The sequence below is a fragment of the Neophocaena asiaeorientalis genome, unplaced genomic scaffold (genome assembly GCF_003031525.2).
Source record: "Neophocaena asiaeorientalis asiaeorientalis breed wild unplaced genomic scaffold, Neophocaena_asiaeorientalis_V1.1 scaffold31, whole genome shotgun sequence".
Lineage (NCBI taxonomy): Eukaryota > Metazoa > Chordata > Mammalia > Artiodactyla > Phocoenidae > Neophocaena > Neophocaena asiaeorientalis.
In genome coordinates, this window is record NW_020175320.1 from 1,054,139 (window position 1) to 1,077,578 (window position 23,440).

Sequence of the window (23,440 nt, forward strand, 5' to 3'; positions counted from 1 at the left end):
GTCCGCCCTCCCCCCCCCCCCGACCCCCGCGTCACTGCCTGGCATGTTGTGGCACCCAATCAATCGTAATGATGTCCAACAATCTTTCAGGTGCTGTGGCGGATGGACTTTCAGGTGGCCACGTGATCTGGCCTCCTGACGTTCATGTTTTTCTGGGATCCCCTCCCCTCGAGTGTAGGCGGGCCCTGGGACTTGCTTCTAACCCACAGAGTGCGGCAAAGGTGACCGGATGTCTCTTCCATGATTGTATTACGTTATGTAAGACTCGGTCTTGCTGGTGGGCTTGCTTAAGAGTCTCTCTCCATTGCTGGCTTTGAAGAAAGAGCTGCCACGAGTCCTACGGCGGCAAGAAAGCGCGGTCTGCCAAGAAATACCCCGAAGAGCTTGAAAGCGAACTGTTCCCAGTCGAGCCTCTAGATGAGAACCCAGTCCTGGGGTTCCTGTTGGCAGCCTTGCCGAAGACCTGGCTAAGCCATGCCCAGAAACTGAAGTGATAAACATATTGCTTAAGTGCTAAGTGTTTGGTAATTTGTCACATGCAGAGAAAGGGAATACAGGTGCTACATCAAGAGTATTTTACGCAGTATTTAAGGAATATATCGCTTCACTTTCGTCAGCACATCAACTCTAATAGGGTATTATTATCCCTACTTACAGAGAGGAAACAGGCTTGATTTGCCAAGGCCACACGGCAACTGGGGAAGAGGGAGCTGTGACGCAGGCTCTAGAGACTACACAGCAAAGAGCCCTGTGACTGGCCTGCTGGCAGCGTTAGCTTCACCCTGCACAGTGCTGTGCAGCCACATGAAGGCCTTTAGGCAAATGCTCTCTGCCCAGTTCTCCACAGACCCCACCCCTCCCTATAGCCTGGTCCCCAGCTGTTTCACATGGTTCTCTCAGCTACCTGCCAGGCTCCTGAAGGCATCTGAGTCTCCAACCCCGTATAACTAGGGCACTGGGAGTTAGAGGCCACATACAGCAGGTCCTGTTTCCTCAAGGGTTTGGGAGCAAAGGGCAAGAGCCGAACTACCCGGGGAATGGCGCAGAGAAAACAAGGTAGCAAGCATCCCCAGTGCAATTCCCTTCCTGAGCTGTGAGGCCACAATGCATCATTTTCATGACATCTGTGTATGGTGACGTCAGGGTCGCTGCACCCTCCACACCCCAGGGCTGGGCCTGGTTTAAGGACCCCACCCCAGGGAGCAGCACAGCAGAAGGATAGGGATGCATGGAGACTACAGCCTTAGAGGGGACCCTCAGCTCCCGAGGCAGGGGCAGCGAAGGGGCCGGGGGACTCAGAGAGTCCTCATCTGGTGGTCTCTACGGGAGGGTTACTGCTTCATTTAGAGAAACACAGGGACACAGGCAGACAGCACAACAAGCCCCAGGAGCCCTGACTCAGGGCTGCACTTACACTGTTGACCCAGGTTCTTTCCTTCCTTCCTTCTTCCCTCCCTCCTGCCCTCCTTCCCTATTTCCTCCCTCCCTCTCTTTCAACCACTTGTGCTAGGGGTGGACAAGGGGGGACTGTCTGTATTTATAACTTGAGAATTAAGGCCAAGTGCACAGGTGACAGGTTTTTTTTCCCGATCTACCGGAAGTCACAGGATCCACCCAGCCAAGGCAGGAAGGGTGAGCTCTGCCCTTGGGTCGCCCTTCTCCTTTCAGTTCGGCTGGTCGCTTGTACCTTCTCATGCAATTCACTCAATGATCCCTAAACTCTGATTAGGGCCCAGCCTTCATCAGGGGCTGGGAGCACAGAAAAGAACCAAGTAGTGTGTGAAAGGACAGGCACCACAGACCCCACTCCCCATGGCGAGAGAGGCTTCTGCCAGGAGCAAGTCTGGCCAGCCCAGCCCGGCTTCCAGGGCTGGACCCCACACTGCAAGTTTTAAAGCTGCCCACCCAGGTGAATCTATTGTGCGGCAGGGGTTGAGAATCACTGTCACAGGGAAGGGAACACTCTGTCTCAGGCATCTGTGGTTGCCTTGTCCCTTCCCTTACGGAAAGCATCTGGATTTTAGTCACTTCATTAGAAGAAGATGGTTTCTCAGGATTAGGTGAGCTCAAAGTTGCAAAAGAAACACCTCCCCTAGGCTGCAGCGGGCTCTAGCCCAGGCCAGTGCCTCAGAGGCAAACTTCGTAGCTGCTGTATACTGGTAAGTGCCATATTGGAAATGTTCTCAGTATTTTTTCTCCTGGAATTTCAAAAGCAAATTACATTCTGAACACTGTTGGCTAAGGACAGCCAGTTTTCACCAATGAGCACTGCAGGAAGGGATCCAATACAAACCATCACCACGGCACGCTGCTACACACCAGGTACTATATACGTCTACCATCTGGACCTCACAACAGCCCTAAATGACACCTTCTCCCCATTTCACAGATGAGGAAGCTGAGGCACACAACTAGCAAGTGGGAGATCTGACTCCCTTACTCCTTGCCTCCTATGTAAAAGACAAGCACTACACAAGGGACACTGTGTCCTGAATGACGCCAGATCACAAAATCACATTCATCAAAGGAAACTGGGCGGAATGAAGACAGGTGAGTGTGGAAGTGCTGGTGGGCACTGCACTGGGCGGTCTGCACTAGACACAGCTCCCCCCAGACCCAATCTAGAGAGAGCCCAGCCTTAGAGAACAAGTGAGTCTCTCCCGCTGGGGCCACCTCTGTGATGACAGCAATCCTGGACTAGAAAATCACCCAGTGTGAGACTTCTCATTCCAACTCCTACCCTGGAGGCTTAAGTACCAGGGGTTCTTCTTCAAAACAGGCCCAAGGCCCTTGGTGACAGAGTCTCTTCCTGGGGGCCTCAGCCACCCTGCACCCTCCCCCCTCCCCTCCCCTAGGGGTCCCAGCCCAGATCTGCAATCTCTGTGCAACCACGTGTGAGTTGCTTTAACCTCTCCAAGCCTCAGAGTCGCCATCCGCGAAAAAGGGAAAGACGTCTATTTTTCTTTGTGGGAGGATGAAACGAGACAAGAGTCTTACCCCAGGATGAGACCATAGTAAATTAATTCCAGTGGAATCGCATGTACTCTCCACGAGAAACCCGAGTTCTGCTATCACGGAAATGCAAGGCAATCGTAAGCCTGGGCTGGCTGAGTGGAGCACTCACCTGGGCCAGGAGGAAGGATGATTCGATGGAGGGATGGAGCTCATGCTCCTGCAGAGACATTCCACCAGGTGGCGCCATGGTACAACATTCACAGCCCTTCAGGCCAACACACCAGGATCGCTGGGGTCTCCAGGGTCTTCCTGCACAAGAACAGGACTTCATTCAGTCAGAGCTAAAGAAAGCCTGAGGCTGTGTCATTCTTCACAGCTTCCCTCCATCTCCTTCATCTAGATCTTCATCAAAAGTGTGGTGGGAAGGGGGTGGGGGCACAGGGACAGTGACAGTGGCAATGCCAGGCCATGTCAGCAGCAAAGTCCATCAAGCACCTACTATGGGCAAGGCCCTCTGGCAGGTATTGTCGAGTTTTAGAGCTGAGAGGGGCCTTCAAGGAAATCCACCCTTGCCCCTTTGTTTTTCCAGAATGGAAGGAGGCCAGGGGAGGGTCACGCCTGTCTGTTAGAGGTGGTGGAGAGGCCCGCCAGGCTCACCTTAGGGTGTAGCCTGACTCAGGAGGACAGGTTTCAGGTGAGGCCACCACGCCTCCTCCCCTCCTCCTTGCTGAGCTGAGCCAGACAAAGCCAGGGGAAGACAGGAAAGGCATCCCATCCAAATGCAAAGGGAACAGAGAAAATGAACTGGGTGTGACTCCCTAGGCTGTTCCTGCCTCACCCTCTCCTGGGACACAGGACACTCTTCCTGAATGTCTGCTGAACAGACTGCAGACCTAGGACCAAGTTGAAACCATCCAGGGAGCTTCCTCCTCCAGCCCTGAAGAAGGGGGACATTTCTCTCAGGGTCCCCTCATTTCAGAGAAACAGCCCCATGGAGTGGTTCAAGGTCAGTGCTGCAAGGCCCTTGGGGGTCAACTGGGTCAACCCCCTGTGGTACAGATGATTCCGTTGAGAGCAAAAGAGGGTCAACAACTCACCTCAATACCCAAACTCTACAGAATGAGGCAGCTTTCTATGCACTAATATGAAATGTGTCCAGGACACTGTTAACGTAAAAAAGAGAGGGCAGAAAACGTGTCTAATTTTCCATTATCTATATTAAAAAAGACAAAATTAGTATATTTGTGTTTGCACATAATTGCATAAATAAGTTCTGGAAGGATTTAAAAGATGCTAAGAACAGTAGTTATAGGGTTGGAGGGGGGATGCATGGATGGATGGATGGATGGGACAGGGGAGGGAGGGAGACTTTGTCCGTATGCATTTGTACATCACTTGATCTTTGAACCATGCAAATGAATTCTGTTTCAAAGACTGAATTTTAAAAATAGTTTGCCCAAGATCATACAGTGTTCCCCACAGTTGTAGGTAGGATGCTTTCACATGAAATGATCTGGGGTGCACAAGGTGACTGCAAGCAATTCACAAACATAGCACTGAATCGTTCAGTGAGAAAGCCATTCCCTTTGCCTTTCTCTTCAGTCTTCTGAATCCATCGGGGGAATGCCTCAGTGAGATGCTAGCAGGTCTTTAATACCTTTCTAAATCCTGGTAGACTGCCACTTTAACAAAGAACAGAGGCATCAGGCTTAGAGCCTTGGCTGACAGCGGCAGCTAGCTAAAGGGTGAAAATGGAATCATGTTATTTTCTCTACACTCAATTTACTTGTACTAATATCTACAAGGAATGGCAAGTAACATTGGTCTTCAATTTGCAAGAGCAACATGAGTCTTCCTTTTGGAAATATTTTAAGTAAATTGTATGTTGCTCTAAAGAGAACTATTACATAAACCCTAATGCCATTGCTTTGTGAATATGGTATTATCAAGTGCTAACCTTGCACCAGAAACTGCTAAGTGCTTCCCATGAATTAATATACTGACCCTCCCATCCCTGGGAGGTGCAGATGAGGACACAGAGAGGCAGGGAGAATGTGGACCTTGCCCAAGGTCACTGGTTGACTGGAGGTGGAGCTGGAATTTGAACCCAGGCATCCAGCCTCCTGTAGGGCCCAACACGGGAGGGACTAAAAGCTGGTGGCCCAGTGAATGCAGACCAGCCCTCCCCCGTCCAGCCGTTGGCAGCCTGCACTTTAGGTAGTTGCCCGAAAGGCTCAGCCTCATTTGGACAGCTTTATCTTCCTCCTCCCAAGCTCTGGGTCCCTAAAGCCAAATGGTTTCAGCTCTCCCTCCACCCACTAACCAAAGGATTATAGACACACACACACACACACACACACACACACACACACACACACGCCCTCTGCAATTCCACTGAAGCACTCCATCTGCTTCCTGAACTTTCTCGCTCTGTGGGGTCCCAGGCAGCAGCACAAGGAGGGCTAAGCTCTGCTTTTCCCACCGTCGTGCCCTGCTAGACAGGTTGCAGGCTTCTCTCTCCATCTAGTTTTGGGGGTAAAGCCCTCTGCCTCCCTCACCCTCACCTGTACCATCCTTCAGGGACCCTACATGAGGTAACTGGATTTCTCCCCTTGCCATTTTGCTGTGAAACGTCATGCATTCAGGAAAGCAGGGAAGAGGGCTGCACCCTATTCAATGGCTGTGGCCCAGAGCTGGGAAGCTAGGGAGGCCACCCAGCCGGGCAGCTGCAGCCAGCATTCTCACACCCACCCTGTGCCCCCCGCCCTCGCAGAGCTGATCTAGTGGTCACAATGGGTCCCAGCAGGTAGTGAGGCCTGTTCCTGCCCTGTTTCTCTCCTCTCTCTGGGCCACAGGCACCCTCTGCACAGTCAGGAGATGAACTACCCCTCACTCAAAACCCTCCATCAGAATCACCTGGAGGGCTTTGTAAGAGGCAGGCTCTGGACCACATCCCTCAGCGCTTCTGAGAAACTCTATGGTGAGGCCTGGGAATCTGCACCTGAAACAAGTCTGGAGGTGATGCTGACATATACCAAAGGTGAACAGAGGCGTGGTCGAACATGTGGGCTTGGCCTCAGTCTGCATCCTAGCTCCACCCCCTACTCACCTGGGGGTGGGAGGGGGGCGGGAGGCCTGGGGGCGAGTTATAAATGCTCTACAGTGTGCTCAGCAGTGAAATGAGGATGACAGTGATTGTACCTCGATCATAAAGTTCTAGTGACAATTAAATGACACCAAGTGCTTAGCATAGTGTCAGGCACACAGCACACTTGGCAAATTCCTCCTGTCCTGACACTCGAGACCTGCAACAAGCCCCTCAGCTTCCAGGGGTGAGAGAAGCAGCTGCATTTCTTCTCCAACAGGAGAAGGTGGGTGGATGGTGACACTGGTCTTAGAAGCCCAGCACGACTCCAGCTGGGGGTCCTAGGAGCTTGGGACATGGTGGCTGCTCTGGCTAAGCCCACAGCACAGGAGCTGTGGTCCAAGGCAGAGCGTCCGAGGAGGAGGTGCTGGAGCTGGAGCAGTCCTCCCCATGCCCTCTGTCCATCTCCCTCACCCACTGCACTGAGGGTGATCCCTGAGGCTCCGGACGGCAGGAGGGACCATCACCCCTCCTTAGAAATGAGGAACAAGGCCCTAGAGACTGAGTCAGCTGTCCAAGGTCATGGACCCACAAAGGAGAGCAGGGCCTGCAAGCTTCCTCCAGGGTCCAGCCGGCCAGGGTTGGGGGGCCTTCTCTGCCCTCAAGGTCAGGTGTCCTTGGGCAGAGGCTCTGACCACCACACCAGGGTTTTTCCTCAACTCACAGAGCCAGAGTCCCCAGTCAGGGAGCCCAAGTCCCTGCCTCTGCCAAAAGGCCCAGGAAGAGCCCTGGAGGCAGCAAATCATGTAGCTCTCTCTCAGGCGCAGTGTCTCTTCTGGGGATATGGAACTGTGGTCCCCACCGGCAGGCTAGCTGGAGGGCAGGGAGCGGTAGAGCGTGCAGAGCAAAGGGCTTGGAACTTGTGGAAGGAAGGGCCCAGGAGGCCGCTCGTCCTGGGAGATGGAGTAGCAACACACAGTTGGACCCCAGCAGCTTCTCACCAGGTGGCCCCAACCAGGGAGTCAAACAACCCCACGGGGGGTGGGAGTTATTTCCAGCCCCACAGAGGCGGCGGAGGCCTGGTGTGAACCCCGCTGTGGCTCACGAGGCAGCCAGGCCGCAAATCCAACCTGACACGGAGACACAGGGCTCCGAGGATTAGCCCTAGAGATTAGCAGAAACCTCCCTTGAAATCTGCCCCCAAGGTGGCCCAGTCTGGGGGGTCTCGTCACGCAGCAGGCAGGGCGGGGAGCGGGGGGCAGAGGAGGCAGGGCCCGCCCTCCTCAGCAAGCCTCCAGCTAGGATGCACACTAGGCCAAGGCGGCCCTTGGCCTCTCTCAGGGGCCCGTCGGGCTCTGCATCTGGCCACCCAGCCAGGCAACAAGCCTCTACCTGTTCAGAACATGCCTGCACCATGATTTCTGAGCGCAGGCGGGCGAGAGCCCACTGAAGGGCATTCACACAAGAGGTAGAGACGCGGCCCCCAGACGGCTTATAGCAGCTCCACAGGCTGCACAACCCCAGGGGGCGCCTTCCCTCAGCACGCTGCTTCTGCCCAGGCAGACTTTCGGACCCTGGACCTTGAGAAGAGAGGCAGAGCACTGCATAGCAAACTGCCCAGAGCCCGAGGGGCATAGGGAAGGTTGGTTGAGGAAAGGAGGGTCGAGAGGTGGGCCCCTGGGCCCTCGCCCCGGGCCACTTCAACCAGCGCAGCTCTGTTGGGTCTGTGTCATGGGTGTCGAGCTCAATCAACAAAAAGCACTTCTTTCTTGAACAACTCACTTCGTCCCAGCCCCCAGCTGCTTCCCTTAGGCTGGCTAATAAGTCCCTGGGGCCGTGCCCAGGGCTCCTCCTGCCCCCCAGGGCCTGCCCCGGTCTGTCTCCTAGTCAGAAGCAGGAAGGAAAGCCCTGCCTTCTCTAAAGCACCCTCAATTCTCCTCAAAGGCCTCAGGCTTTGGGAATGGAAACTGAATTATGGAAAAAGACACAGCTCTCAGCCCTGAATTTGTGGACTCAGATTCATACCCCTTCAAGGAATTTTATATATTGAGGGTCCACTTAAGATTTATTTCTTCAGAAAGTCCCCCAGCTTTGCAAGGCAAAAAGAAAGGGAAAGCCCAGCCGCAGAGAGATGCACTGAAGCGGGGTGTCAGGAGAGGGAGTGCTGTGGAGGATCATCCCTTCCCCCACGGCTGCTGGGCTAGAGCCATAGGAGCCTGGGGGCTGGGGGATGTGCTGGGCAGAAGGAGATGCCACGGGGAACATCTGGGATACCAACCAGGCCTGGGCACCACCTCCCCTGCCCAGGCCCCAGAGGAGCCGCCGGGAGCCAGACCCTCCCTTCCCTGTCTGTAGAAATAAAGACACAGAAAACCCTGAGATAGGAGTCCTATCTGAACAGTATAAAGCTCCCCCGGGAATGTCTATGATAAAGGCCGCCAGCCCCCTCAAGGGCAGCGGTGGGCACAAGGGCGGGGGAAGAGGGTTCTGTTCCCCCGCAGCACCACAGGCTCTCCGGAGGGATGGAATCAACCTCCATCTCTCTCCCCCATCCTCCCCCCACATACACCCCATGATGGTTTGCTGCCCCAGCCCTGGCTTTCAAGAAGCACCTCTAAAACCTGCCTTCTTCCCCCAAACCACCAGACGAAGGATCTTAAGAGGAAGGTGAGGTGAGAAGTCTGGTCCCTGAGCCGGGGAAGCCCTCCAGCTCACGTAGCCTCTCCCTGACCTTGAATGGTCAGCACTGTAGGCCCAGAGCCCTCAGCCATCCGATGCCACACCCCGCCGCCCAGCAGGGCCTCCACACAGACCCAGGGCTCAACCAGCCATAACTCAAGGCCTCCACTCGCGGAAAGCAGGGCACCCTCAGCCCATGTGCACCGAGTAGTCAGCACCAAGACCCCTGCTTTCTAAGGAGAGTGTGCCGAGGTTAGAGGCTATGAGAGCCTCAGGAGACTAAGCGAGGTTGAGCAGCCTCTGGTCAGAGACCCTGGGAAGGGAGGCCAGCACCCTGGCTGTGCTGACCCCACAGCCTCATTGGCCCTTCTGGTCAGAGAATCTCTCCCACACCACCCCGGACAAGGCCAACATCTCAGAGTAAGCCAGAGTTATCCAGGCATCGGTCAAGGGGCCCAAGTACAGGCTTCACCTGGCCCCTGGCCCCCTGCCCCTGCTCTCAGAGCCCATCAGGAAGAGGTTAGAAACCACCCTCCAAGGTCAAATGCTCCCTTCTACCTGGTCCCCAATCCCAAACCACTTTCACCATGTCTTCCAGATCTACATGCAGTTGTATAATTATTTACGAATGTCTTTACATGGACTCACTTTTACTTAAATTTCTTTATTGAAAACGCCACCACAATAAGGAGAATACCAGTACCACCTGTCGTAAATAAAAGGTAGCCAATAAAACTATACCATTAAAACAAAACAGAGCTATAAAAGTCTGGAAACCTTTCCCACCTGCCCTAAGCTCAAGGCCTGCTCCCTAGTAACAGGGAAGTCAGCCCGTGTTCCACACGCACAAGAACATATTGGCACACAGCAGAGACCTTCTTCGTGCCATAAAAGGGTTGGGTGAGAATTGGAAAGGGAATCCCTTTCTCGCTCTGACTTTGTGCTTAATGCCTGATACGACCGAAATGCATCTCCAGGGAATGAGGGTATCACCTGATCCTTTGGGAACGTTGGACTAGAGGCTCCCTCTGCCTCATGCTTAACACAACATGGAAACATGCTCTCTGAGCACACGTTCAAGGCACCAGTGAAGCTCCTCCCCAGGTGCCCGCTCTCACACCGAGGCCCAGCAGCTCCCTCTCCCACACACCTGCTCCAGCAGCCCCCGGAGGTCACCGCTGGCTCAGGTGGGACACCAGGTAGACGAGGCCCACCAGCAGGAGTCCACGCACACCAAGCAGCATGAGCAGGAAGACGAGCAGGATGGAGGTCACCGGCTCCACGGCGTGGTTGCCCAGATGCCACTGGGGGAAGCCCATGTTCAACAGCTGCCGGTTGAGGTCACTGAAGGGGGACTGAGCGGCACCCAGCCTGGCGCCCGCCTGCTGCTGGCGAGGGCCGGGACCCCCCAGCGGGGCGCCATGGCCCCTATTGAGAAAGCTCTGGAAGGTGAAGACAGAGAGAGACGAATGAATCCAGAGAGAGTTTCGCTGGAGTTGAGGCACCAGAGGCAGGAGGGAACCCTCTGGGTGGGGCCCTGCTCTCCCCTACGGCCACCCAGGGCCATGCCCTCCTTTCTCAGCAATCCTCACATGCCACCCATGGGGATCCCAACCACTGAGTCGCAAGCTCTCAGAGCACAGAAAATGCCAGTCCAGGTTCCCTATGTCACGTCAGGGAGAAGCTGCCCGGGGACAGAGAAAAGGAAGGGGGCAAGGAGGGTGGAACTACACCCAGGGCACAGCATCTGAGCAGGCATTTTTAACACTCCTCACTCCTTCCTTTAAACTCATCATTGTGTGGCCGTGGGTTCCTCTTCTCCACTTACTCTCCGACTTCCCTCTCATCCAACAGACTCTAAAAGATGCTGGCTCCAGTGGGGGTTGCTGACCAGGTTAAGGGAGAGAGAGCTCTTGGGTTTAAAGTCTGGGAAGGCTGCCTGGAGGAAGGAGAGCTGGGGAGGCAGGGGGCTGGGCAACAAATCTATTGGGGTTTTCCCCAAGTCTTAAACCCCCATGCTGCTCAGCCTGGCTCTCTGCAAAGAGGACTTCGGCCTAGAGAAGGTTAATCACCAGAAAGGGAGCTTCTGGGAGCTAAGGAGTAACTGGTACAGAGGACGGGAGGCCAGCTGCTCCCCTCCACAGGGGCGGGGCGACTACCTGTCGAGGGGTGCTGCTGCGTGGTTGGGTAGTGTTCCTCACACGAGGGTCATCGTCCTGCACAATTTCCCCATTGGCCAAGATCCGAACCATCCTTCCAGGAGCTATGGGTTCCAGCTGGGCTGCACCTTTCCCCAGAACTCGAAACACCTGAAGGAAAAAATTTACCAAAGTTAAAGAGACGCTTGCTTTCAGTGGGAGAAACTGTAATTCTGGGTGCTCACGCTGGTGACCCATGCTGAGTAGGCAGTGTGTCTAACTAATAAAAAGGAGAGAAATAAATACAAGTTGTTTGCCGAACAAAAATCGTTCAGGCTTTGAGTCCACTAGGAAAACTATCAAAAAGATTCTTGGAGAAGGAAGTTTTATTATTAACCACCACCTCCAGCAATAGGGATGACAACCCTTGCTGGGGCCCAGGCCCTGTGGAAAGTCCACCCAGGCTCATCTCACTTACACCTCCCAACACTCCTCCAGGGCAGATACAGCTGGGGACCCAGAGGGGCTTACTTCACTCACCCGGGACCATTCATCCGTGGGCAGCAGAGAAAAGAGCATGAAGCCAGGAACTCTGGCCCTAGTAGGGAGTCCAGGACACCAGGATCCCCAGTGTCTCCATTTCCCTTCCGTTAAAAAATGGTCCAGGGAGATGCTAAGGACTCAGGCCTTCTCCCCGCAGGAGATCGGGGAGAGCTACTTTCCTGCAGAGGGCATACTCTCACTTGTCCCTCACCTCTCAGGTAACACCAGGTGGGCACGGCCAGCCTTCCCGAAATATGGGATGAGGGATGCTGCTGAGGCCCCACTCACAGACCACAAGGGGGTCCACGGGCTGGAGATGGGGGCCTTTCCACGCCTCTCCCGAATCTGGGTAAAGGCCATCATTTTTCTCAGAAGATGAGCCAGTTTTCGTCTAAATTCTCAAAAGCACTCGTGACGCACACGCCAAAAGAGATTAAGAGCCCTTGTTCTCACGCCCGTGGCCTGGGCTGGCGGGTCCCCATTTTGAAGCCTGCTGGCCCTTGCAGAAGGCCAAGCGTGTCCAAAGGGTCCTCCGCAGTCCTTCTGTGCTTTGTTACCCCGCCTCGCTGGGTGGGCTGAGGGTGCGGCGGGCCCTCCCTCCACCTGACCCTCAGGGGGGATGGGGGCGGGGAACGAGGGGATGGGGTGGGCTTGCTGCCGCGGTGGGACAGGCCGCTGCCCGGGCCGCGGAGCCCGACTCCGAGACCAGGCCCGGGGTAGGCGAGGGATGCGCCCTCGTTCCCCCGCGCCCAGGGCCCAGACACTCACCTACGGGCGACAGCGTCCACTCCCCGCGGCTTCCAGGCCGCTTCCTCCCACCTGACCTCACAGGAAGCGCGCGCCGCAGCCGTACGGCCCCGCAGGTGGCGCAGCAGCTCCCTCTGTAGGCCTCTTGGGGAACTGCAGCTTCCGGACCCTGGGCGGCGCAAGAAGCGGGAGAAAGAGGGCGGGAGAAGAACGAAGATAGGACCGGGTGGACCACAGGGCGGGGAGGGAGGAGACAAGTGCGGAGGAAGAAGGAAAGCAAAGAGAAGGGAGCAGAAGAGGAGGAGGAAAAACCTACGGGGTGGGGGCGCCTCTGGCCTGGGTGGCACAGGCTCAGCTCACCCGTATGAGTTTGCTGAGCCCGCTCAGCGGATGCCCCTTCAGTAGGACCCAGCCCTGTACTCAAGGAACTCCAGCTCCTGTTCCAGTGTGGAACCTCCCAGTGGGGAAGACAACACATGAAACACAGGGCAAGTGCAACTAACTGCAACGTGAAGGAAGGCAGGCTTCCTAGAGTTGGTGGCCTTTGAACTGCGGCAAGAAGTGTAGGTAGGAGTTTACCTGTCAGGCAAATAAGGAAGGGCACCTGGCAAAGGAGTGAACGATAAACCTCTGCCTCTTTCCCAGTGTTTTCACCCCCCACCCCCGCCCACCTTCATAAGCTGCTCCCTGTGGACCTGTTCACCAGTGGAAGAGAATAAGCTCGGCAATCCCACAACTTGAGTCAGACTCTGGCAAGTTCCAGAGCTGCTCAGTCTCTTCACCTGCAAAATGGGGCCAAACATAGCAATTACCTTCAGGATTGCTGTGAAGATTAAGAATAAGAGTCTCTGGCACATGGCAAGTGTTGTTAACCATTTGTTATGATTATCAAGCAGTAGATGTTTCTGGGAGCAGATATTTACTAAGCATATATAGACCTAGATGCTCACTAGCCCCTGGGTGGGGGAACAGAAAGATTGAGACTTAGACCTTGCCTCAAGGGCTCATCTTCTGCCACCACGGTTTAATTATTTGATTATGAAAACTTATCAGTAAAAAATGTCGAGCAGGACCCCTGATATCTGTATCTTATTTGTGTATTATTTATTTGTTTGTTTATAAATTATCCATGTGTGCTATGAGAGCAGATTGGCATTGTGGATAAAAGGTGGATGCTAGGGCCAGCCTGGGTTGGAATCTGGCACGGCTGCCTTCTGGTGGTGTGATGGGCCAGTTACTCAACCTCTCTGGCCTCAGTTCCTTCATCTGTAAAATGCGGATAATAACAGTGCCCACTTCAAGTTTTTGTGACGCACTAAGTGCTTAGTGTAAAGTGCTTAGCTGACAGCCTTAGATGAGGCCACAATATGTTCTCAGTAGTCACTGTCATTGCTGCTGCTCCCCTACATTAAGTACTACATTGTAAAGCATATACATTAGAAAAGAAGAGGATTTCAAATAAATATAAACTGAAATCCTAATACTTTCTTCCTACACTCTTGCTGCAGGTGGGTATAGTGCATACGTAGAAGGGGTAATCCCAAGGCAGGATGCCCGACTTTCAGAGGTGGTCTGTGGATCTCAAAACTGTCTGCACATTGGAATTATCTGTGATGTTTAAAAACAATCCCAATGCCTGAGTCCCACCCCAGAGGTGACAGTGCCATTGACGTGGGATACAACCTGGGCATGAAGAGGTTTTAAAAAAACAAATTCCAGGTGATTCTAATGAACAGCCAGGACAGAGAACCGCTACCTTCCATGAACTGAGCTCCACATGTGGGGCTCATAACCCAGGAACCCCATGAAGGGAGAGACCTCTGTGGGCTGGGGAAACCAGGGAGGAAATGAGATGTCTCTAGGAAGGCTTGAGCCGGTACAACAGTTGCCAAATAGACACAGCCTAGCCAGAGATAGCCGTGAGAGCCCACTGGAGGAAGTAAGTCCCTCCAGAGGGGGTCAAGAACCGCTTTAGCAGGCAGTAGTGTTTGACTGCACTTAGAAAAGTCCTATCATTACCAATTAAAACAACTTCAGGAGGCTGTGAATCACTTTTCCTACCTCTCCGCTTCCTTCAGATGTCTTCCCTACTCAGCAACCTGCAATCGTTCCCTATTGTCTGCTCCAATAAGACCCACTCATTGGCAGGCTCCAACAACCCTCCAAATCTGGCCCCAGTACACTCTTACCACCTCCCTCCCTCAGCTCCGCCTGCCAGGGTCTCTTCACTCTCCCTGAAGTACATCACCCGAGGTCCTGCTTTGCTTGGGCCTGACTATCTGCCCAAAGGCCCTCCCCACCCAATCTAAATCCCACCCCATCCCCAAATTTTAATGCCAACAATATAAACTTCAGTTCTGATTGTTCCATGTAGTAACGATAACCTCCATGTGTACAGAGGCCTTACCACTTCCAAAGTGCTTTTCCAGAAACCACATCATCGTTTTTGGATTATGAAATAGGAAAGGTGTATGCTATTGTTCCCCTTTTGCTAATAAAGAGACTCAGAGGGACTCTGGGTGACCATCCCGAGGTCAGTGGCAGAGCCAGGATCCCCCCAGCTCTGCACTGTAGGCTCTGTATCTAGCCACCACCAAACAGCCTCCCCCAGCGTTGTCCCATCTCTGCTGCCTCTTTACTTTGTGCCCTCCCATCCAATGCCATTGGCACAAGACTGGCCCCAGGTCATGTCTTACTCCCAGAAGGTGCCCGGTAAAAATGTGCTTTTGGTTTTCCTGATCTTTGCAGGGTTACTCTTACATACACTGAAGTTTGACAAGCACTACTTTGGACCAGTGGCTTTTCAAACTCTTTTGATGGCAATACATTTTGCATCACAACCTAGTAGCCCCTCCCCCCACACACACACGAAAAAGAAGTTTCAAAAACAATATTATCCTTTCTATATTAGCTATACGGTGACATTTTCTATTTTGTAAGGAAAGAAAATGCCAATCGAGACCTCACTCGATTTCTCTATCCACTAATACAATGGTTCTCAACCCTGGTTGCACATTAGAATTACCAAAGGGAACTTTCATAAACCACTGGTGCCCAAACCAATTGAATCAGAACTTCTAGGAGGTAAAGCCTAGGCATCTCCATTCCAGGTGACTGAATAGGCACTCAAGGTTGTGAACACTGATGTGTAGTCATTTTTAAAACACAGTGGTAGATGCCCCTCAAACTTAAAGCCTCTTCGGATACAAAGCAGCAAATTCCACTTTGCTAACAAAGATTAACTTGTATCATAGCCCAAGCCCCAGACAGGGAACATTGCCCAAGGTACATCATCATAATTACAGTCACTTGCCTCCTTTGAATATCCAAATGCCAACAATAAAGACCAACACTGAGCCCTCAATATAGCTCCAATTCTTAAGGAGACCCTCCGGCTACTTGATGGCAAGTTGATTTCACTGGGCCCTCAATATAGCTCCAATTCTTAAGGATACCCTCCGGCTACTTGATGGCAAGTTGACTTCACTGGGCCCCTCCCAGCCTGGCAGGGCCGGAGATTCCTTCTGGCAGGAATGGACACACACTCCAGGTGTGTGTGCCTTTCCTGCCTGGAGGGCCTCACCTAGCACCATACATCTTACAGAGTGTTTAACCTACTAGTATGGGATCCCATATAACATTGCATTAGACCAGTGGTCCCATTTTACAGCAAAACAGGTGCAGAATCATGCTCATGACCATGGGATTCACTAGTTGTATCACATATGTCACCAGCGAGAAGCTACTGGCCTGAGGGACTTCCCTGGAAGTCCAGTGTTTAAGACTTCGCCTTCCAATGCAGGGGGTCAAGGTTTGATCCCTAGTCAGGGAGCTAAGATCCCACATGCCTTGGGGCCAAAAAACCAAAACATAAAACAGAAGCAATATTGTTACAAATTCAATAAAGACTTTAAAATTGGTACACACACACACACACAAAAAAAATATTTTAAAAAAAGAGGCTACTGGCCTGATAGAACACTACAACAGCCCACTGAAGGCACAGGCCAGCTCAGAGGCAGTACTCTGCAAGGATGGGGTGTCATTCTCAAGTATGCATTCAATACCTTGAATCAAAGACCTTTACAAGCTGTTGTGTCTCTAATTAGAAGTGGATTCAGGAACCAAGGGGTGGAAGCAGCAGTAACTGGAACCAGAGAACACAGCAAGAGTCCTGTCAGGCTAAGAGTGCAGCCTGAGTACTTTTTTTTTTTTTTTTTTTTGCGGTATGTGGGCCTCTCACTGTTGTGGCCTCTCCCATTGCGGAGCACAGGCTCTGGACGCACAGGCTCAGCGGCCATGGCTCACGGGCCCAGCCGCTCTGCGGCACGTGGGATCTTCCCGGACCAGGGCACAAACCTGTGTCCCCTGCATCTGCAGGCAGACTCTCAACCACTGCGCCACCAGGGAAGCCCAGCCTGAGTACTTTGAGTTCCTATTTCTGGAGACTCGCAGGCATGAAGAGGAGTCACTGTCCTGGCAGGAGAAACTGGTCCTGATCACCAGGGGAGGTAGGGCTGCTCTTACAAAATGGGGACAGGCAGACCATGTTTGGCACCCAGGTGATCCACTTGGATGTCTCTGGGTTCTCCTTTACCCAAATGTAATGGTAAAGGGCAGGTGCAGCAACTCTGTCCTGAGAAGGGCATGTGACCAGGAGCCCAGAGCCCTCAGGGACAAGGGTCTGGGTCATGCCACCAGGTGAGTCACTAAAACCAAAAGAGGTGCTAGCCAAGGGGTAGTGGACGGACCATTTGCAGCTACAACAGAGGGGACTATAGTTTGTCCCACTAGTATTTCTCAGAAAGACCCACCAGAATCCTTAGAAAGGAGATCTGAGTGGTACAAGGAGTGGACTGTGGGAGACGTGAGGATTGCTGGGCAGACCCCCTCCAAGGAAGGATTTGTTGCCCTAATTTCTGGGAGACCATCAGGGCAGCCTTCAGCCATCAGCCCCTTCACAGATTGCTTCACCACAGACACACTTCACCCAAGGTCAAGCCCTTCCAGAGGCTGCCCACATTCAATGACTGATGGAGGTAGGAGGTATCCATGAGCCATTTCAGCTCCAGAGTTCCTCTTGAGGTTGGCTGAGGCTGGAAGGTGCTTTTGGAGAAACTGGTCCATTTTGTCGAAGTTGTCGAATTTGTTTATAGAGTTGTTTGTGGTGTTTCCTTATTATCTTTTTAGCGTCTGCAGGGTCTGCAGTGATATCCCATTCTTCCTTCCTGATACTGGTATTTGTGTCATCTCTCTTTTTTTCTTTCATTCTTGCTAGAGATTTGTCAATTTTATTGTTCTGTTCAAAGAAACAGCTTTAGTTTTATTGATTTTCTCTATTTTTTTTTGTTTTCCATCTCATTGATTTCTGCTCTTTATTATTTCTTTCCTTCGGCTTGTTTTGGGTTTATTTTGCTCTTCTTTTTCTAAGCTCTTGAGGTAAAAGCTTAGATTATTTGTTTGAGACTTGTCCTATTTTCTACGGTATACATTTACTGCTATAAATTTCCCTGTCAGCACTTTTCATCTGTGCACCACAAATTTTGATATGTTGTGTTTTCATTTTCACTTAGTTCAATGAATTTTTTATTTTTTTAAATTTTTATTAGTTATTTATTTTTGGCCGTGCTGCGCAGCATGTGGGATCTTAGTTCCCCAACGAGGGATCGAACCCGTGCCCCCTGCAGTGGAATGGCAGAGTCCTAACCACTGAGCAGCCAAGGATGTCCCTATCTATAGTACTTTTTATTATATCTCTTTATATATCTTATTTGGTGGTTACTCTAAATATTATATTACATATACATAACTCATCACAGTCTTCTGGTGACATCATTTTACTAGTTTGAGTGAAATATAAGAACCTACTTTCTTTTATATCCATTTACCCTCCCAATTATAATGTAATTGTCTTAAACATTTACTCTACATATATTTAGAACCACATCAGACAGTGTTATCATTTTAGTTTCAAGGGTCAAACATAATTTAGAAAACTTAAGAGGAGAAGGAAAGCCTATTTTATTTACCCATATTTTTGTTTAGCACGTTATATGCATGGGCAATCCATGCTGGGGAGTCAGAGAGGCACCCATCAACAGTGAAATCAAGGGCTGACATCAAGACCCGCAGCAGCACAAGTATGAGGAGAGACCTTCAGGTTTCACCTGCAGAAAACTGGTCAAAGCCAGCATGGAATGGGTACTAAAGCAATCGCTGGAGAAAGGGGTCAAACCAAGAAAATTTGCGAAGGTACATTAAAGATACTTATCACACACCCAGAAGGAAGATAAAGAATGGCTGTGCAACCCAGAAAAGAGCTGCTCACCCGGGGCTAAGGGATCCATAATCCTTCTCCAGCTCCTCCGATTTGACAGACTACCCTGACTTACAAACTCCTCAGGCTGCCTGAGGAGAGTGCCTCGACTGCCCCACAGCCTCCTACAGCGCTGACGAGCCTTTCCAGGTCATCTGACTATACTACTGTAGCCCTATCTTTAAAACTACATAAACCATGCTAAAAGAAAAACATACAATATTGAACAAAAGAAGCCAGAAGGAAAATGAACCTTACTGCATGGTTTCATTTATATAAAAATCAAAAGAAGGTAAAATTGAAGTACACTATTTAGGGATGCATACTTGGGTGATAAAAGTATAAAGAAAAGCAAATAAATCATTACCAAAATTTAGTGGTTAGCTCTAGGGGAGAGAGAGGAATTGTGCATGGCAAGGGGTATGCACATGGTAGGCAGGGGAGGCTATAAGGGGCTGACAATGTTCAACTTCTTGACCTGGTTGGTAGTTTCATGAACATTCACTTTATAATAATTTGTTAAACTGCACAGGGAAGTGGGGGGGACAGAACTGAGGAAGGAGTCAGTCTATCCAAGTCGTGGTCAAATGGGTCTATTCTTTCATTAGAGGCTGCCTAGGTATGGATTAAGCGTATGGCCTCTGGGTTCAGTTGACATGGATTTGAATTCTCTGGCTCTGCTACCTACTTGCTGTGTGACCTTGTGCAATTTGCCTAACCTCTCTGTGCCTCAGTTGTCTCATCTGTAAAAATAAGGATAATAATACTACCTAATGTGAAGATTAATAGCTCTCAGGCGTGCAGTAAACTGGGCATGAGCTTTGTTAAATAAGTAAAAAGTTGTACATTCATTCAACCTAAAAATTCCTCGAGGACCTGTGCTCTTGGGCCCATCAATAAGCCTTCACAGGCCCGTGGTCTTGGGCCCAAGAACTGGAGCTCCACCTTAGAGGCAATGAGGCCACCACCCACTAAAATCCAGACCAGATTGCTGGCCCAGGCCAGGCTGAGCCGAGGGGTTATCCAGAGGGTCCCGGCTTGGGGCACCCCTTCAGGGACTGGAAGCCAGGCAGGCCCTCACTGGCCTCCTGCTTCCGCAGCTGGGCTGGGCATGGGGGCTTCGGGCAGTCTGGCACCAGAACCAGCGGCCTCTTCTACTCCAGGGCTCAGAAGAGCGGAGAGAGGTCAGACTGTGAGAAAAGACGAGCAGGGAGAGTAGAGGAGCCGGGAGGGTCCTGGACGCCTTTCATCCCTTCCACAGAGGGAAACAGAAGTGCGGGGGTGGGGTGAGCAAAAAAGGAACCAAAAGCAGAGAATGAGGCCAGCCCAGCCAAGCGCTTTTTGTGGGGTCTTAATTAAGCCCATTGTTCCTTTCAGGGTAGAACATATGTTCAGGGCCTGGCTGAGGTTTGGGACTGAAATTTCAATGGTGCTGGGCCCTATGGCCTGCCGGGGAGGGGAGCCAGCAGGGGGGGAATTGAGGGGGACCATCCCTAAGCCCTACAAGAACCGACAATGTCTCCCAGGGTCACCTTCCACTATTTCCAGAACAGGAAATAAAACAACCAGAAAGGGTAGCAGAGCCCTCACCCCAGTGTGGGGAAATGCCCATGGGGTAGGACAGAGCTACAGCACCCGAGCAGGCTGTGACCCTCTGTGGGACTCAGTTTCCCAAAGTGTGCCATTCAGGTGAGACTGTCTAGGACAGCAGACAGTCACCAGTACCTGCCACGCCCACGAGCAGGACCCACCCCACTCACCCACCCCTGACCTATCCCCATTCCCCCCACCTGGTCCCAGCAGCCAGACAGCCCAAGGGTGAAGGGCTGAACTCAGAGTCAAGCTTCCATCTGAATGCTCACTCTGCTGCTCGTCAACTGGGTCGCCTCGAGTGGGTGACTTAAGCTCTCTGAACCTGTTTTCTTATCTGTAAAATGGGGTGATAATTCCCATCCTCTATGTTTGCAATGGAAATTAATGAGGATGAGCCTTGTCGAGCCCTTAGCACATAGTGCCTTGTGCATGTTTATCAGCAACCCATCATCATACATGTGACCTTCCCCTCCTGCAGCCCTGACACAAGCCCAGGAGGACACTCAGAGCAGAGTGAGGAAACAGACAGTAAAAAACGAAGACAAAGAAATTTCTGAAGATATGGAAGTAGGCTGTGAAGAATTTTTAAGAGACTTGTAAGCATGCTAAGCATTTCCTCTACATTCTGGGATGTCAAGCCAAGTTAAGGGACCTCAGGAAAACCATGTAGAGTTTGACATGTGCTCCTTGCAGTTTGAAGGATGCAGGAACTGGTGTCCAACTCACATCTGAAAAGTCTAAGGAAAAAAGCCAGGTTGCGGCTGCCCTGGGATAGCTGAGGGGAGAAAAGCAGAAAGTGGGCAGGCAAAGAATCCGTGAGTTCCTCTGGGTCATATGTGGAATCTGAAGAAGGAAGCCAGGCTGGGTCGCCTTGAGAGTGTGAAGGGACTAGGTGACCCCCCAGAAACCAAGGGGCAGAGAGGGGTCATATACAGAAACAGCAAATGGAGACAACGTCTGTGCCAAGGGAGCTATAGGTGAGAAATCCTTAGTGAGAGAGATGGTCTGCGAAGAACCCAGGAAGCTACTTCTAGAGTGAGATGACGAGCATTTAGAAAGAACCACAGCCACAGAACACCAGCACCAGGTGACAACTATAGCAGTCAGGCAAGAACTTTCCTGATTCTTCCCACTTTGGGGTAGAAACCAGCAGCTAGGGAAGTGGGCAGGAGAAGGAAGAGAGAAGTTGATCACACCCCCCATAAGCTCACGTGTCCCCCTGCAGGGCTCCCAGTCTGCTATAGGTCTAGGCGGAGGAAGGCGAGAAGCCCTAAATAAAGTTGGAGTTCTTATAGTACACTGGACTGGACATTCTAAGATTTGGAAAAAGATGCTATTCATTACCTGTTAGTGATTGGGAAAGCCCTGAAAACAGCCAGAGATCTCACCCAGGGGCAAAGAAGAATAAGATGCGAAAGCCAGTTTAAAAGGGCTGGGGAGAAATGATATATGTAGCTGCTTTCTTTCTGCATCCTAGCAAGTCTAGCTCATTCAAAATCCGGTTACAGATACACAACTATGGAGTGATAGTTGCCAAGTGAAAAAGGCAAGGTACAGAACAATGTATAGAGTGGTGTCTTTTATCTAAGAAAAGGGAAAATACAAACACAAACAACTAAATACATCATACATACATACATAAAAAAATAAATAAATTTCCTTATATATTTAACACTGGAAGGATAAACCAAAAACTAATAAAAATGGTTTCCAGTAATGGGAGAAGGAGACAGGATTGGAAATTAGATTTTGCTGAAAGTAAAACCCAACCATGTTGGCACCCTGATCTCAGACTTCCAGTCTCCAGAACTGTGAGAAATAAATGTTTGTTCTTTAAGCCATCCAATCTATGGTGTTTTTGTTATAAAAGCCCAAACTGACTAAGACAGATGCTTAACTTAAAAATTACTAAATTACTCTTGATGAAGCTCAATATCTTTATTGCAATGATGAATTTTCAGTTTCAGGTTAATATATGATGATGATGTAATGTTCTGTTTCTATGAGCCCTTTTTTTGTCTTTTAGACAATTGATCACACAGGGAAAGCTGCTGTGTTTGTCACACGTCATAATCACATTGATGTACTTTAAAGCTTAAGATCACCACTGTAAAGTTACTACACACACATTCTTTGCTTCTAGCTCTTTATGCCACGAGCCCATATTCCTGTTCTTCTCCAGAGTCTGACATAAATTGTGTTTAGGGCTTTCTTAGAGCCCTGGGTTGTGATTTTCAACTGTATCCCGGACACTTTGGCTCTTTTGCCTGTAAAAGATCTTTGAAAGGTCACCTCTTGCTTTAGCCGGCCCAGCATGTGTTCTCCCTTCTTCTGATATCAGCAGGCCAGTTTCTCCTGAATGAATGGGCCTCTTCACTGTTGGTCCATTGAGTTCAGCTGAAGCTAATCCCAATCCCAGGTCCAAAGGTGGCCATGTGGACCAGACCTGGTCTGACAGTATACCCTATCCTGCCAGCTCTGAGTCCATACTGATATAAATAAATGATTGAATAAATAAATGAATAGTAAGAAAAGACAAATTTCCCACACAGAAGAACTCCAAATAATTTATGTAAATATTTACTCCTCCAGAAATGGGAGGTTAATTCTCCATATCGAAGTGTGGACAGCACTTAGTGACTTGCTTCCAAAAATTATAGTATGGAAAGGAAAAAAGTAATTACAGTGGAGAAATCTGACAAACGCTGTCTCACCCACATGATCGTGATTAATACTATCAGTGATAAACCATGCTGCTAATATCATGTACTTTTGCTATGGTGTGATAAGAATGGAGACGGCAGCAGAAAACGTCAGGGAAATAAGTCAATCTAAAGAACAGAGGGAAAAAATACTGGAAAAATTTAAACAAAATCTCAGAGACCTGCAAGACAATAACAAGTCATTTAACATGCATATAATTAAAGTCCCAGAAGAAGAGAGTAAAATCGAGACAGAAAAACAATTTGAGGAAATAACAACCAAAAATTTCCCAAATCTGATGAAGAACATTGACTTGCAGATCCAAGGAGCTCAGCAAACTCCAAGTAGGGTAAATACAAAGAAAAACACACCTAGGCACATCATAGTCAAACCAGAGATAAAGTGAAAACCAAAGATAAAGTGAAAATCCTGAAAGCAATTAGAGAAGACACATTATGTACAGAGAATCAATGATATGAATGAAAAGTCATGACTTTTCATCAGAAAAAATTGGACACCAAAAGACAATGAAATGACATCATCAGAGTGCTGAAACAGAAAAATAAAATGCCAACCAAAAAATCCTAAAGCCACCAAAAACATCCTTCAAATTGAGTGTAAAATGAAGACATTATCAGATAGATGAAATCAGAGATAATTGGTCTCCAGTGACCTGGGTTA

The 23,440-nt window shown here is 50.5% G+C and overlaps 2 protein-coding genes across 4 annotated transcripts in view; both read right to left on the reverse strand.

Moving 5' to 3' along the window:
- Nucleotides 1–3,244, reverse strand: part of COL13A1 (collagen type XIII alpha 1 chain) — a 278,117-nt gene extending 274,873 nt beyond the window's left edge. For both annotated transcript variants that reach the window (XM_024765521.1, XM_024765520.1), the window contains exon 1: nt 3,125–3,244. The gene's annotated coding sequence lies outside the window, so the exon portion shown is untranslated. The remainder of the gene's footprint in view (nt 1–3,124) is intronic.
- Nucleotides 3,134–12,245, reverse strand: FAM241B (family with sequence similarity 241 member B). Of its 2 annotated transcripts, XM_024765525.1 has the most exons (4): nt 12,169–12,245; nt 10,879–11,028; nt 9,870–10,161; nt 3,134–3,264 (listed from the first exon to the last, which is right to left on the reverse strand). In XM_024765525.1, the coding sequence occupies exons 2-3, from the start codon at nt 10,969–10,971 to the stop codon at nt 9,892–9,894; spliced, it is 363 nt and encodes a 120-aa protein (XP_024621293.1). In that variant the 5' UTR covers nt 10,972–11,028; nt 12,169–12,245; the 3' UTR covers nt 3,134–3,264; nt 9,870–9,891. The 2 variants fall into 2 exon arrangements, with proteins under 2 accessions (XP_024621293.1, XP_024621292.1); XM_024765524.1 differs by lacking the exon at nt 3,134–3,264 and having other exon boundaries at nt 9,364–10,161.
- Between the last annotated feature and the right edge of the window lie 11,195 nt (nt 12,246–23,440).